This window comes from Myxine glutinosa, chromosome 13, assembly GCF_964187855.1.
Source record: "Myxine glutinosa chromosome 13, kmMyxGlut1.1, whole genome shotgun sequence".
In the NCBI taxonomy this organism is placed as follows: domain Eukaryota; kingdom Metazoa; phylum Chordata; class Myxini; order Myxiniformes; family Myxinidae; genus Myxine; species Myxine glutinosa.
In genome coordinates, this window is record NC_136273.1 from 45478942 (window position 1) to 45493077 (window position 14136).

Below are 14136 nucleotides of genomic sequence, written 5' to 3' on the forward strand. Positions count from 1 at the left end.
GATTTTTGACGGGCGCCAAGGGCGGTATGATCCGGGGACCATACCGGTCCATCCCGCCATGTCACCTGACCTATGACGTCATAATTAGGATATGCATCCAATCACATGGCGTACTATAAGTGGTCAAAGTTCAAAATGAATCGATCGAAAAATGAAGGCAGGGATCCATTTTTAAGGTTTTCATAAAATCCAATATGGCCGCCAGGTCACATGACCTATGACGTCATATTTATGACATGTATACAATCATGTATACATGAACCCGGATCATGATCGCACAAAAATTAAACACAAGGATATGGCATGCAGTTCATAAAACATCAAAATCCGTACCTTTGTAATTAGACTGATGAACTGCATATGCCTGAAAATTAGGAAATAGACATGTAAATATTTCCTCTAATTGTCAAAAATAAGGTCAGAGTTCGATTACCCAACCCATAAACATAAAATGGTGAACCTCGTGTAAATCTTGACAAAAAACTCAAAAACCGACATGTTTGACTCAAAAATGACCTTTAAGATGACCTTGAGGGTTGACCTTGACCTCGAATCATCAAAATAACATCATAATTGGATTCCTCGACCTCGAAACCCCCTGAAAAGTGGTATCATACATGATTCCAACCCTTTTGGTTATTTAACTGATTTTCCTCTAATCCGGGTGGCGGCCATTTAGTATTTCACCAATTCCCCCCCCCCCCCCCCCGGGAGGGCGCCCGTCTTGGCGCCCGTCAAAAATCGAAAGAGTATGGAATGGGCAACATCTGGGCCAAATTTGGTGCTTTTGGAAGAATTTGAACCAAACGGCCCCAAAATATCCCTAAGGGCCCTGACTAATTTAGCCATCCTGGTGCTTTGTAGTCAGGGCATTGCATCGACGAGTATATCGTCCACCGGATGGGATGTTAATCTGGGTGCCCCCATTATCAGGTAGCATCTGTCGCTTGTTTCTCTCATCGGAGGAGAGGATATTACATCTGGGTCCATTTGTCTGACTGTCCACACAGAACGTGCATATGTCTCTTAATTACGTACTTATGAAATGTGAATACTATGTCTATTAATTACAATACATTGGAACGTGTGTATGTCTATTAAATACATACTATTGAGCTGTGTACTTCTATTAATTACGTACTGTTTGAATGTGAGTTGGACCATGACCGTGAATACGTCTTTTCATTACGTATTATTGGACCGTGACTTTGTCTATTAATTCTGTCCATTAATTACATAATATCAGGTAAATGGCCTCTAAAGGTGGTTATAATTACATAATATCAGAATGTAACTTTTAGACCTTTAAATACTTAGAGCCGTTTATTACCTTAAGACCCCTTAGACCCTTCAATATCTTAAGACACTTTAGACCCCTTTGACCTCAAGACCCTTACATTTTAGACATTTAAAATCTCTTTAGAACCCATTCACACACTTTCTACCCCTTTTGACCTTTCCAGACCTTTACACCTTTTTAGACTGTTGCCCTTTAGACCTTCCATTTGCCATCAATGACCTTACAATGTATAAATCATTTAATTTTTTTGCCACCCAAGATACACTACATAAAACAAGTCCTAGCGATAGTCTGGAATCTCTGATTGCGCTTTCTAGTTTGTGTTGAAGATCACACGAAGAAGAAGATTACACTCTTCAATAGACTCGATGAGGCAACCCGGACTTTTATTTATATCGCCAACACCCCGGCCAAATCCCAAATCCCTGCCTTAACCTACTGGGGACATGCCCCCTAGATTTGATGCAACCAGCAGCATTGTTATAAACCTTCCAGGTCGAGGGGCAGTTGCATTTTGACAAGAGAAACTAATCACATACAACAAGGAAACTTCACAGCCGGAAACACAAGCATCTGTTCGCCTAATCACAACGTGAGCATGTTAACTGGGATAATGGTGCGTGAAGCTTCAATGCCCAAATGTTTCATTGCAAACGGCGAGGGTTCATGTTTTGCATATCTAAAGCCTTATCTAAGCACTTTCAGAAAGTTGATTCTGATGAAAATTTGGTTTCAGTTTCAGAGATGCTCGGATTGTTCATTTGAGGAGGCTCGAAATGGCCTTTGTGTGTGCCTCACAAATGGTTGTGTGTGCCTCACAACTTTCTTAATAAAATTATCAGTATCGTCTTTCAGTAGAACATGAATTAAATTTACATTGAAATTTACATGAATTAAATTACATTCAGAAAGGGAAGCAGGCAGAGTGAAAGATATATGAAGACTCACATATACGAATAGGCCTACATAGAGGGGGTTGGGAGGGGGAGTGGGAAGTGTAAAAAATAAGACCGACAGTCTAACAAAGGCACAGCCAGGCTTGCATCTGCTGAGTGGAGGATCTGCTGTCCCCCTGCCATGTCATGTGATCAGATCCTCAGCTCTGATTGGTTGACGTTTGTGAGGGACACACATACATACACCGGACAGACAGACAAATGTTCCAGACAGCATTGTCCTACTGGCTACGCCGTAAAAATATGGCCGCCAAACCACATGACTGATGACATCATCTTTTTTTTTTCTCTACCAATTTATCTCGAGATCACGCTCAAGAAATTTCAAACTGATCAGATCAACCGTTCTACTTGTCGATTTATGACATCATAAGAAAGGCACCTATGACATCATCATTTATATGTTATTCCCCATGGGGAGTACTTTACAATGAGCCACATTTCACTTGTTTCCATGTAGCGGTTTTGGAAAATCAGAGGTGCAAAGTTTTTTGGTTTTTCCAATATGACACCTTACCTGTACCACGTAACCTATGACGACATAATTATTATTTAAAAATTATACCTGAGAAGGCGCTCCTATGGTGAAAATATTGTGTCAATCGGACCAACAATTGCAGAGAAAACAAATTTTGAAGGTAATAAATCCGCAAAATGTCGGCGGATGGTACATACATACATACATACATACATACATACAGACATACATACATACATACAGACATACAGACATACATACAGACATACATACATACATACATACATACAGACATACATACATACATACATACATACATACATACAGACATACATACATACATACATACATACAGACATACATACATACATACAGACATACAGACATACATACAGACATACATACATACACTACCAGTCAAAAGTTTCAGAACACCTCAATTTTTCCAGTTTTTATTGAAATTTACACCGTTTAACGTGTCAATGTACTCTGAAATTAAGCACAGAACAAATAAACAATTGTAGATAAAAAATAAATCATATATTCATTTTGTTTAACAAAGTTTAATTGAAATTTTTGACTCAGCAAAGTAGCCACCTTTTGCAGATATAACCGCCGAAAACACTCGTGGCATTCTTTCTGCAAAGGAAATCAAATATTGTTCGGGAAGTTCTTCCCAACACTGTTGCAGAAGTTCCCACAAATGTGTTGCACTTGTAGGTTGCTTTGCTTTCACCTTTCTGTCCAGTTCATCCCAAACCAGCTCGATGGGGTTTAAGTCTGGAGACTGTGCTGGCCATTCCATGATTTGAAGCCAGCCGTCTTGTTCTTTTCCTCGAAGGTAGTTTTGGCATAGCCTGGAGGTGTGTTTAGGGTCATTATCTTGCTGTAGGATGAACCCCTGATCAACTGGGCATATACCAGAGGGTATTGCATGGTGCTGCAAAATGCTGTGGTAGCTCTTTTGGTTCAGGGTGCCCGTCACTCTGTGCAATTCGCCGACTCTGGATCCAGCAAAAGAGCCCCGGACCATCACGCTTCCTCCTCCATGTTTGATTTGGTGTCACACACTGAGGAACCATCCTTTCGCCTACTCGATGGCATACAAAATCCCTGCGTGATGAACCAAAGATTTCAAATTTTGATTCATCGGTCCAGAAGACCTTCTTCCAGTCTTCAGTAGTCCACTGGCGGTGCTACATGGCCCAGGCAAGCCTCTTTGTCTTATTTTGCCATCTTAGCAATGGCTTTCTTACTGCCACTCGACCTGTCAAACCTGCAGCTCGAAGTCTTCTCTTCACAGTTGAAACTGAGACTTGCTTACTTCAACCAGTGTTAAGCTGTGCTTGAAGCTGTTGTCCTGTGAGCCACCATCATGCAAGCTGTTGACTCTCAGAAACTAGTCTTCTGATTCTGTTGTGGCTTTGGGTCTGCCAGACCTCTTCCTGTCAGAGTTTCCTCCAGTTTCCAATATACTAGTTCCTGCAGTGCAATATTGTCCAAATAATGCTTCAGGGGATGTAATAACAGTCTGTTCCAATACTGCTTTTATACAGACCAGGGGGTTTATAATCAAGTAATCAGCAGAGGTTGGGACACCTGTAGGAATTGTTTGCATCAACTTTGAAGGCTTAATTTACTTACTTTGCTGCAGAACAGCTGTAAGTTGTTAACCCATTACTTGTTCCCTGAAGAAGGCCTTTTTTTACAATATAACTGTGCAATTTACACACATACATACATACATACATACATACATACACACACATACATACATGTATATATACACACACACACACACACACACACACACACACACACACACACACATACATACATACATACATACACACACATGCTTACATACATACACACACATGCTTACATACATACATACATACACACACATACATACATATATATGTACATACATAGATACATACATACATACATCCATATATACATACATACATACATACATACACACACATACATACATACATACATACATACACACATCCATCCATCCATCCATCCATATATACATACATACATACATACATACATACATACACACACATGCATATATACATACATACATACATTACATACATACATACATACATACACCAGACGAACAGACAAACGCTGTTCCAGACGGCATTTCCCTTCGGACTTCGCCGTAAAAAAACAAGTTTTCCAAAAGTTTTCAGAGCCAAAAGTATGGCATGAGGAAACTTACCCAACTTCAGGAAGAATACGCAACATGAACTGATGATGCAGAGAGACTGACATCTGTGCACTCACACAGGGCAATTCCTTCACGGTTTCGGAGGGGGTTTAATTCTCTCTTTTATTCAGGAAATCCTCTTTCACTGAAACACATAAACAATTGTCTTTCCAACCCAAATGAGTAGATACGTTTCCGGCCAAAGCATTATAGCCCAAAATCAGGTAAAGAATTGGTAGCTATCGATGACGCCCTCCGACAACCTTCGATCAACTTCCTAATCGTGACGAAAAAGAAGTGATTTATTTAACTGTTGTCAATATGGACTTGTCCTGGTTACTTTACGGTGGTTCTGCTACTTTTACTCTCACAAGAAAGCCTCGTGATATTCAACAATCTTTGGCGGAAGTCACTTTGAACATCACTTCGGACATGTCATAATCTTGAGTTTGAAAGATTGGCAACTGTCCCGACTTACAAAGCATCACAGCGGACATTGATAATCCTCCAAAAAATAATCTTATTTGCACCAAAATGGTTCCTCGCATCACAAAAGGCATTGTGTAGCTGAGTTCCAACCGGCCACTCAATCATCTCTCAAACTCGTTCATTCACCTGGAGCACGACCTTCATCTCTATAGATCAAGAACCTCCACCCCTTCAGCAATGCTGCTTTGCCAATCTTGCTCTTTTTGTTCGCATACATCTAACAACTACAGCCTCCTGAGCGGCTTTATGGAAGGAAGTGCTTATGACCGGCTCATTTTTTCTCAATAAATCCAAGATGTTTGCCCTTTTATTCCCTTTTATCTATTTTTTTTATATACTGGGTCGAGGCTCATGTAAAGGCCAACACATAGAACATATAATGAAGGGAGCAAGAGACAAGAGGGGGAGAGAGAGGGAAGCACAACAACAGTCGAGAACAGGGATATCGGGAGATCTGTGGAAGAGAGAGAGCTGGGGTGGTGTACACTGAATAATCAAGATGGACACTACTAGGACTTTCAGGAAATAAAACAGGGAATTTGAAGGAGGTGGATTTGGGGTGGATTAACGGGGGTAGAAAAGATCAAGGTTTTGGATGGGGGAAGATAAGAGATGGTGGTGAACAGCCGTTTTGAAGACCTGGAGGGAGGAGTGGGATTGAAGAGAGTGGGGGAGTTTTGTTCCAGAGCGGGAAAAAAGAGGATTGAAAGAGTGGAGGTGAGCAGAGAGTCTTGATTTTGGGAGTTTCACCAGGAGATGGTTGCTGGCAAATCTTGTGCGTCCTGCAGGAATATTTGGGTGACAGGGCAGACAGAGCTAGGGAGGCTAGGCCAGAGAAGAGTCGGAAGAAGACGGAAAGACCTATTTTTTTTACAAGTTCTTCATTTTTATATCTTCCCTCCCACAGGTCTTCATTCTACCCTCCAGTCTTTCCTTCCAATGCAACATTTGGGCATTTAAGGTTCATGCGCCATTATTTTGTTTAACATGCCCACGTCATAATTAGGCGACAGGGAGGGAAGCCATATTGTTTTCCTCGTGTCTTTCCATCTTTCCTCTTCTTTCTTTCAAACAAATTGCAATCGCACACCATTCGCTTCATTTCTGAGCCAAGCTTCTCCAGATTTGGCATGGAGGCACCTTGGTTGAATACACCCAGATCCGAGGTCCCTCAGTCCATTATTGTACTCGTATTGTCAGTCAAGAACGATGAACTTTGGCGCAAAGGTGCTTTCAAACAGCCCCCTTAAGGATGCGTAGAAAAGAGTCGGATTGGTCATTTTCGGGAATATACAAGGCTATATGGTCAAAAGTGGTAGCAAAATTATGTTTTTTGTCCTTCCAGGCCTATGTATTTCAACCAATCCAGACAATAATGGGCAAAATGAAGCCTTCCAGTCCCTACAGATTGAATTCGACAGACAAGAGCCTTGTGCTTTTATTTCGATTCCATGGATTAAAAGGTCAAATGACACATGAAATTAATGTTTCTGGCCTAACAAGCATTACATTTCAATTAATCCAGAAATAATTTTATACATGTAAAACTTTGCTACAGGTAATTCTGAATAAAGCAGGTGAAATTTGTCCGATGTGTCTATTTTATTTTACAGATGTCAAAGTGGAGGGGGCATGGTGGGAGTCAATGCATTTGCTCACAAATATCCGATTCGGGTTATTGCTTTCATTTTTATGTCTGTCGTTTATATTTTCAGAAATAAGCACTATTCTTCTGGAACTCTGTCTTGTCTTTGTTTGTTCTCCATCATTCCATTGTCAGCATTCAACCTTTTCCTCAAGCTTTTTGCACGCAGGTGGGAGAGGAGGCGGACGGGTGGGGAGCAGTGTGTGGGTGGATGTAGGATAAATGAAGGAAAAAGATGAGAGGATTGGAAATAAAAAGAAGCCTTGCCCCCTCTACTATACCAATACCATTCCTCTGAGTTTCCACAACAACTCTTGGATGTACGTGTTCTTCGAGTAACCCCTCCTGGGTACTCTCCCAAAATCCAATCTTTCCACCCACCTTTCGTTCCTTGCTTTTCCCGTCTGTACAACAGCTATCCTGAGGCTATGCTATCCCACCCCTTCCAGAACTTTTTTTTCATGTCATCCCCTGCCTCTACCCAGGATTTTTTGCCCCAATGAATCCCATCCTCTTACTTGTAGCTTATTGCGTTTCATCCACTCTGCTCTATCTCTCTCCTCTTTTCCAGTTCATCCATTCCATTACTTATGGTGTCCAACCTTTGCTCCACTGTCAGGTCGTACCCTCAGTCACCTCGCTCTTCCATGAGCTTCGACCTTGGAAAGAAAAAGAGAGAAGGGAGGCTGGAAGGGAGCATTAGAGAATGAGGGAGGAATGTACTCTGTACACAATAAAGAAAGTGTGGTGGAGGAGGTGAACTAAAAGCATTTTTTCCATCACACACCCCATGTTTAGGTATGGGGTGTGTTGCAGAAGAAGAACAAACTCTTGGATTTATCAATACGAAATTATTCATATCCATATTTGGTCCTCTTGGCTTCTAAAGGTGGTTCTTCTCTGCGGGGAAAAATGGCCTCGACAGCTGGTTCTCTCTGCAGGGGAAAATGGCCTCTTAAGGTGGTTCTTCTCTGTGGGGAAAAATGGCCTCTAAAGGTGGTTCTTCTCTGTGGGGAAAAATGGCCTCTAAAGGTGGTTCTTCTCTGTGGGGAAAAATGGCCTATACAGGTGGTTCTTCTCTGCGGGGAAAATGGCCTCTTAAGGTGGTTCTTCTCTGTGGGGAAAAATGGCCTCTAAAGGTGGTTCCTCTCTGTGGGGAAAAATGGCCAAAACAGGTGGTTCTTCTCTGTGGGGAAAATGGCCTCTTAAGGTGGTTCTTCTCTGTGGGGAAAAATGGCCTCTTAAGGTGGTTCTTCTCTGCGGGGAAAAATGGCCTCTTAAGGTGGTTCTTCTTTGCGGGGAAAAATGGCCTCGAAAGGTGGTTCTTCTTTGCGGGGAAAAATGGCCTCGAAAGGTGGTTCTTCTCTGCGGGGAAAAATGGCCTCGAAAGGTGGTTCTTCTCTGCGGGGAAAAATGGCCTCTAAAGGTGGTTCTTCTCTGCGGGGGGAAATGGCCTCTAAAGGTGGTTCTTCTCTGCGGGGGAAAATGGCCTCTAAAGGTGGTTCTTCTCTGCAGGGGAAAATGGCCTCTAAAGGTGGTTCTTCTCTGCGGGGAAAAATGACTGCTAAAGGTGGTTCTTCTCTGTGGGGAAAAATGGCCTCTATAGATGGTTCTTCCTCTGCGGGGAAAAACGGCCTCTATAGATGGTTCTTCTCTGCAGGGAAAATGGCTGCTAAAGTGGTTCTTCTCTGTGGGGAAAAATGGCCTCCACAGGTGGGTCTTCTCTGTGGGGGGAAAATGGCCTCTACAGGTGGTTCTTCTCTGCAGGGAAGAATGGCCTCCACAGTGGTTCTTCTCTGTGGGGAAAAATGGCCTCTAAAGGTGGTTCTTCTCTGCGGGGAAAAATGGCCTCCAAAGGTGGTTCTTCTCTGCGGGGAAAAATGGCCTCTACAGGTAGTTCATATTTGATCCTCTTGAGTAAAAGAATATCCATTCAGTAGATTTGAGAAGAAGCAAGAATGAAGTTTTCTCAAGACATCAGCACATCTCGCAGTTAAGTTTTGCATTTGCTCGAGATGCAATTTCTAATTGCTGCTCCAAAGTAAGTTACAATTTCAATGGATGCAAACCAAAAGCAACAGCACATCCCTTGAGGACAGCTGTTTTCTCTTAATTGTCTCCTCGACATGGGGAAATATCTTGGGTACAAATCTTCTCGAAGAAATATGTCTATGGCTTATGATCACACCGTAACGAAAGGCATTTGCTCGAGGAACGAGACAGTAATCACGGAAGGGGGTAGTTGTGCCAATAACTCAAAACTGGAAGAGATCAAAATGAGCAACATGGATAAAACGAAAATATGCAAGCACTGTACAAGACACATGCAAGCACAAGATTTCAATGGTTTCCTGACATCACGATTCATGAGTACAGCAAGATATCGTTCTCCTTTCTTCTTCTACAGACTAATGCAAACCAAGGTATAGGCCATTGGTTTTTGGGGACAGACAAATTGCCACGATCGATCGACATGAGGTGAAATCACTTTGATTTGAGTTTTGATTTTGTGGATGTTAAGCAATTTGAAATTTAATTAAAAGATGCCAGACATATATTTAGTAAAAATGTCCCTTTTTTTAATTGGCACAATCTTGAATGGTTCTAATTATTCCCACCGTCTTGTTGGGTTAGCCGGGGAACATGTTTGGCCAATTTATTTCATGAACTCGCTCACTCACCGCAGGCAGGTTGGTGGTCTTTCTTTCTTCTACCGACTCCTCTCCGGCCTAGCTCCCCCGGCTCTGTCTGTGCTCTGTCCTTCACATATTCCTACAGGTCACACAAGATCTGCCAGCAACCCTCTTCTGGTGAAACTGCCAAAATCAAGACTCTCTGCTCACCTTCACTCCTTCAATCCTCTTTTCTCCCACCTCTGGAACAAACTCCCTCACTCTCTTCAATCCCACTCCTCCCTCCAGGTCTTTAAAACAGCTGTTCAACACAATCTCTTATCTTCCCCCATCCAAAACCTTGATCTTTTCTACCCCCGCTAATTCACCCCAGATCCACTTTTTTTGAAATACCAACTTCCTTCCTGGAAGTTCTAGCAGTGTCCATGTGTTTTATACCTTTCCCACCCCCACCCCCTCCGCCATCACATGCCTCCGCCCCCCAAGCCCTCTCCCTCCCACAGATCTCCCGATGTCCCTATTCTCTGCTGTTGTACTTGTATGCTTCCCTCTCCCTCCCCATCTTGTCTCATGCTCCCGTTATTGTATGTTTTGTGTATCCGTTTTTTTTTGTGATTGATGTTAGCTCTTTCACGAACCTCGATCTTGTATACAAAAAAAAAACCCCAGCTACTCTTGGTGGAAGATTCAGTGGAATCTTTCAACCTCCACCAAGGATCGGTGCTGGCAGACAGGTCCATAACGCTCTTCCGATGATGGACAGGGCACACTTTGATGCCTTGGCCTGCATGCAAAACACCAGGGTGACAGTTTACAACCGAGTCAAGATTTAAACACAGCCTAGAAGCTGAGGCAGGTGCTCACACCTCTGGGCTATCATGCCAGTCTTGCTCATTTTAATTAACAACTGTAAGTAATTTCCAACATGTGAAAGATGGATAAGTACCAGCATACAATGATTGCTTTAACCGCTAGATCCCTGCATTTCACCCCAAAAACGATTTCAAAGTGCCAAGTCCTATTCTTACATGTGATAATAGGAGTTGAGTTGTTTGATCAAGCAACAACACAGTAGAACAGCACTGATTTATTAATCATTGTCAAAATGGCTCACCTCACATGAATCAAACACGGCCTCACTTATTTATCCAGTTTGGGAATAGATGACCAAAATATAGCAACTTTTTATCTTTCAAAATACAAGTGCATTACTGATTATGTATATTTATAAACATGTACATTACAATATATAAAACGTTGCCATTCCTTGGGCTCGTCTCTCATTCCTGGAACATCTTCAACGCCCCTCGTAATAGATGCGTCTGCATCTCTGAGCTAGTTTCATTGCAAACTCAGGTGTAAGTTGCATTTTTATTTTGGTGATCCAACTGAAATACTGACCTCTTCTTCATGAGGTTAAAATAATGTCAGGATGCAAAGGTATTGAGAATTTGGTCATTTCAAAGTGAAGAAGTAGCTGAAGGAAATACATAAGATGGCCGCTCAAAAGGACAAAGGCAGGCCAACGTTATTTTCTTTTAATTTGTAAGTGTAGATAATTAGGAATGTTTTTATTACTAATCTCACAGTTTGTATGTGATCCAGATGAGTGCATCTTGAACGGCACAAACGTGCATGGGCATCCAAATTCCTGGTTGCCTGGCAGCATGCAGTGTGCTCCAAGGAACTAAGGTGGTGGAAAGACTACATATGCGTAGCCAGGTACAGATCGGCTCATGTACCGCACCCCGCAGACGGGTTCTCGTCAACAAGAGGAGCACGTTCAGCACAAAACACAATCCATTAAAACCTCTGACTCAGTAATGTCTCTCTCTAGGAGTAACCCTCTCATTAAGAGTGCCACAATTACCCCCACTGACACCTGCACAATGCCAGCTTGGCCTTCCATTTTGACCTATATCTCACTCTCGTCCTTGGCCTTCCCGTGTCTTATATGGTGCAATTCCCTTAATGCTCTGCTCTTAAGCAATGGGTGAGACTGATTGCTGGCTTATCCATGTTTAGCGCAATCAGTGGCATAGTCCTCTTCGCCAGCATTGCTTCATCCAGTGATGGAACTTGTTTCCATCCCTTAGGGACAGCTTTCCTTGATCACCACTTTTGTCCCAACATTCGCATACCCGGTGCCTCCATAGAGGAACAGATACTTTGAAGGTAATGCTCTCCAAAGATGTCTGATTGTGTACAACCATGCTCAGGCACCAATGAGTTTGAGTTAAAACTTGAGTTGGATTCACAATGGATTGAAGTTGTCATGAAGAATAATTTAGATACTTGAGACTTCAACACTGAGCAGCATAGTAAAAGTACTGCCAATGGTAATAAAATAATATTCCTCAACACAAGCTTAAAACAAACAAGTCAGGAGACGACGATGGTCCACGAGCGAGCGGTATTCAATGACAAAGGACGGACTTTAACCGAAACAGGCCCGTAAAGGGCCAGGCCCGGAAATGTCAAAACGAAGGTTATTGACCTTGAAATGAGATAGAAAATAATGTATCATCATTTATGAGGTTAGTTAGCTACACAATACCGAAAATTCGCTGAAAAATGAAAGTTAAAAAAACAAAAAAAACATGGAAAAAAAATAAAAAATTAAAACTCGAGCTCCGTGGGGCTAGACACATGACATTGGCCTAAACAAATATCGAAACCACTGTCAGATTCCACCAACCCCCTCGGAGAAGATGTAGCTTGAACTCGATTACCCCCTAAAAAGACATCGCCCACAATGGGCGCAATACGCCCACTCTAGGCAGGACACAACTAGATTATGATATTGATCATGATCATATTGATCAAACTCACACCCAAGTTTCATCAAGATCGGATGATATCATCGGGTAGTTATGCTGCGGACAGACAGACAGACAGACACACGCACACACACAGAAAGACGCACGCACATGACGAATATAGTGGTCACTTGATAACTTGTGAACCAAAAATTTGGTCTCTACACCACATCATGCTCCGCTCCTAACTCCGCCATCTCCCTCTGCCCACACCCTCCCTCTCTGTTCATAATAACATACTCACCTAGGGGCTACTTCCTATTTTGACTTCTAGTCAAAATAAGCCAAATCAAAACCATATTTCCGTTGTATCCATGGAAATATACATCAATGTTTTTTTTTCTGGCAAACTCAAAGACAGGTTATTACGTTGAATTGTGGCATTTCCACCCATTGGGATGAAACGGTGATGATCGAAAAGCTAAGCACACCTCGTGGTTTAGTGGATACAGCCTTGTTGTATTGGCGTCACTGGAATTGGTTCATTTCCCCATGGCTACTCGGTGGAAAGTGGCAACCTGTGTAGGTGAAATTCTCGTATTTAAGCATTCATGACATGCACTATACCAGATAAATAACATCCCGTCCAAACTAAGTCCGGAAGGCCGTAGGTGAACGGTTCAATTCTGGCCCTGCTTGAGTCATAGTAACACTTTCAAAATGGTACCTGTTGCTTCTGCACCTGTCGCTCAGCGTTGGGAGGATAGAGTACGGACAAACTAGGCATCCCTTGGGCATTGGGGTGGGAGGCTTTCTTCGTAACGCCACTGACTGGGAGAGAAAAGGAACGTCACAAAATGGCGTCGCCAGCACTGAGAATACTCTGGGAAATTGTTACTTCCTCCAAAGTCACTGACTGGGTTTATCTGATGTTTTTAAATGAAAAGTTCAGTGTTATATGATTTTCACCTCTGCATGCGTGTGCGTGATTGCGTGACGGTGCTTCCATGAGCCGTATGCGCTGTGACAGAAATTTAAAAACCTTCACGACTTGCCATAACATAAGCATCCGGACATTCCTTTTAAGTGTATGGGCCTTCACTAGTACTAATCAGCCAGCGTACTGTCCAGCTTTGCCTTCTGGGAAGCTGTACTAGTCGGTGGTGCCTCCATTCTTCCCAGCTGAATAACAACCAGTGCTTAATATGAAACTCTTATAGGCCTGATAACCTGTTTTTTGTTGCTGGACTCTTGAGACATTCTCTCAGGCGGGTGCTGTTTGTGAGATTTGGCAATGCGTCATGTTTTGCAGCCACGACGTCCGGTACCCGAAGGCAGCTGGCAGGTGTTTAGCTCGGCACAGGACCCCAAGGGCCGCTGTGTGTGCACCGTGGTGGCACCGCAGCAGCGACTGTGCTCGCGTGATGCAAATGGGCGGCAGCTGCGTTTGCTCTGGGAGAAGGTGGGTTGGCGATACGTAACGACCATGCAAACATACATTACTTTACTGGACGAAGCTGGTTTTCCTCCTCAGGATTTGTGTATATTTTGTCCTTGACACTTGCATAGGTTAATGGCGATTTTTAGGGTCGCAGATGCTTATATGTTATGCGGATGTTATGTTGAGAGCACAAGAGAGCTCGGGG

The 14136-nt window shown here is 42.8% G+C and overlaps 1 protein-coding gene across 2 annotated transcripts in view; it reads left to right on the forward strand.

Annotated features, from left to right (window-relative positions):
* The window catches only part of LOC137438891 (noelin-3), a 121101-nt gene that overhangs the window by 72825 nt on the left and 34140 nt on the right, over positions 1 to 14136 (forward strand). For both annotated transcript variants that reach the window (XM_068134345.2, XM_078767393.1), the window contains exon 2: positions 13803 to 13952. In XM_068134345.2, coding sequence (XP_067990446.1) covers positions 13803 to 13952 — 150 coding nt within the window. The remainder of the gene's footprint in view (positions 1 to 13802; positions 13953 to 14136) is intronic.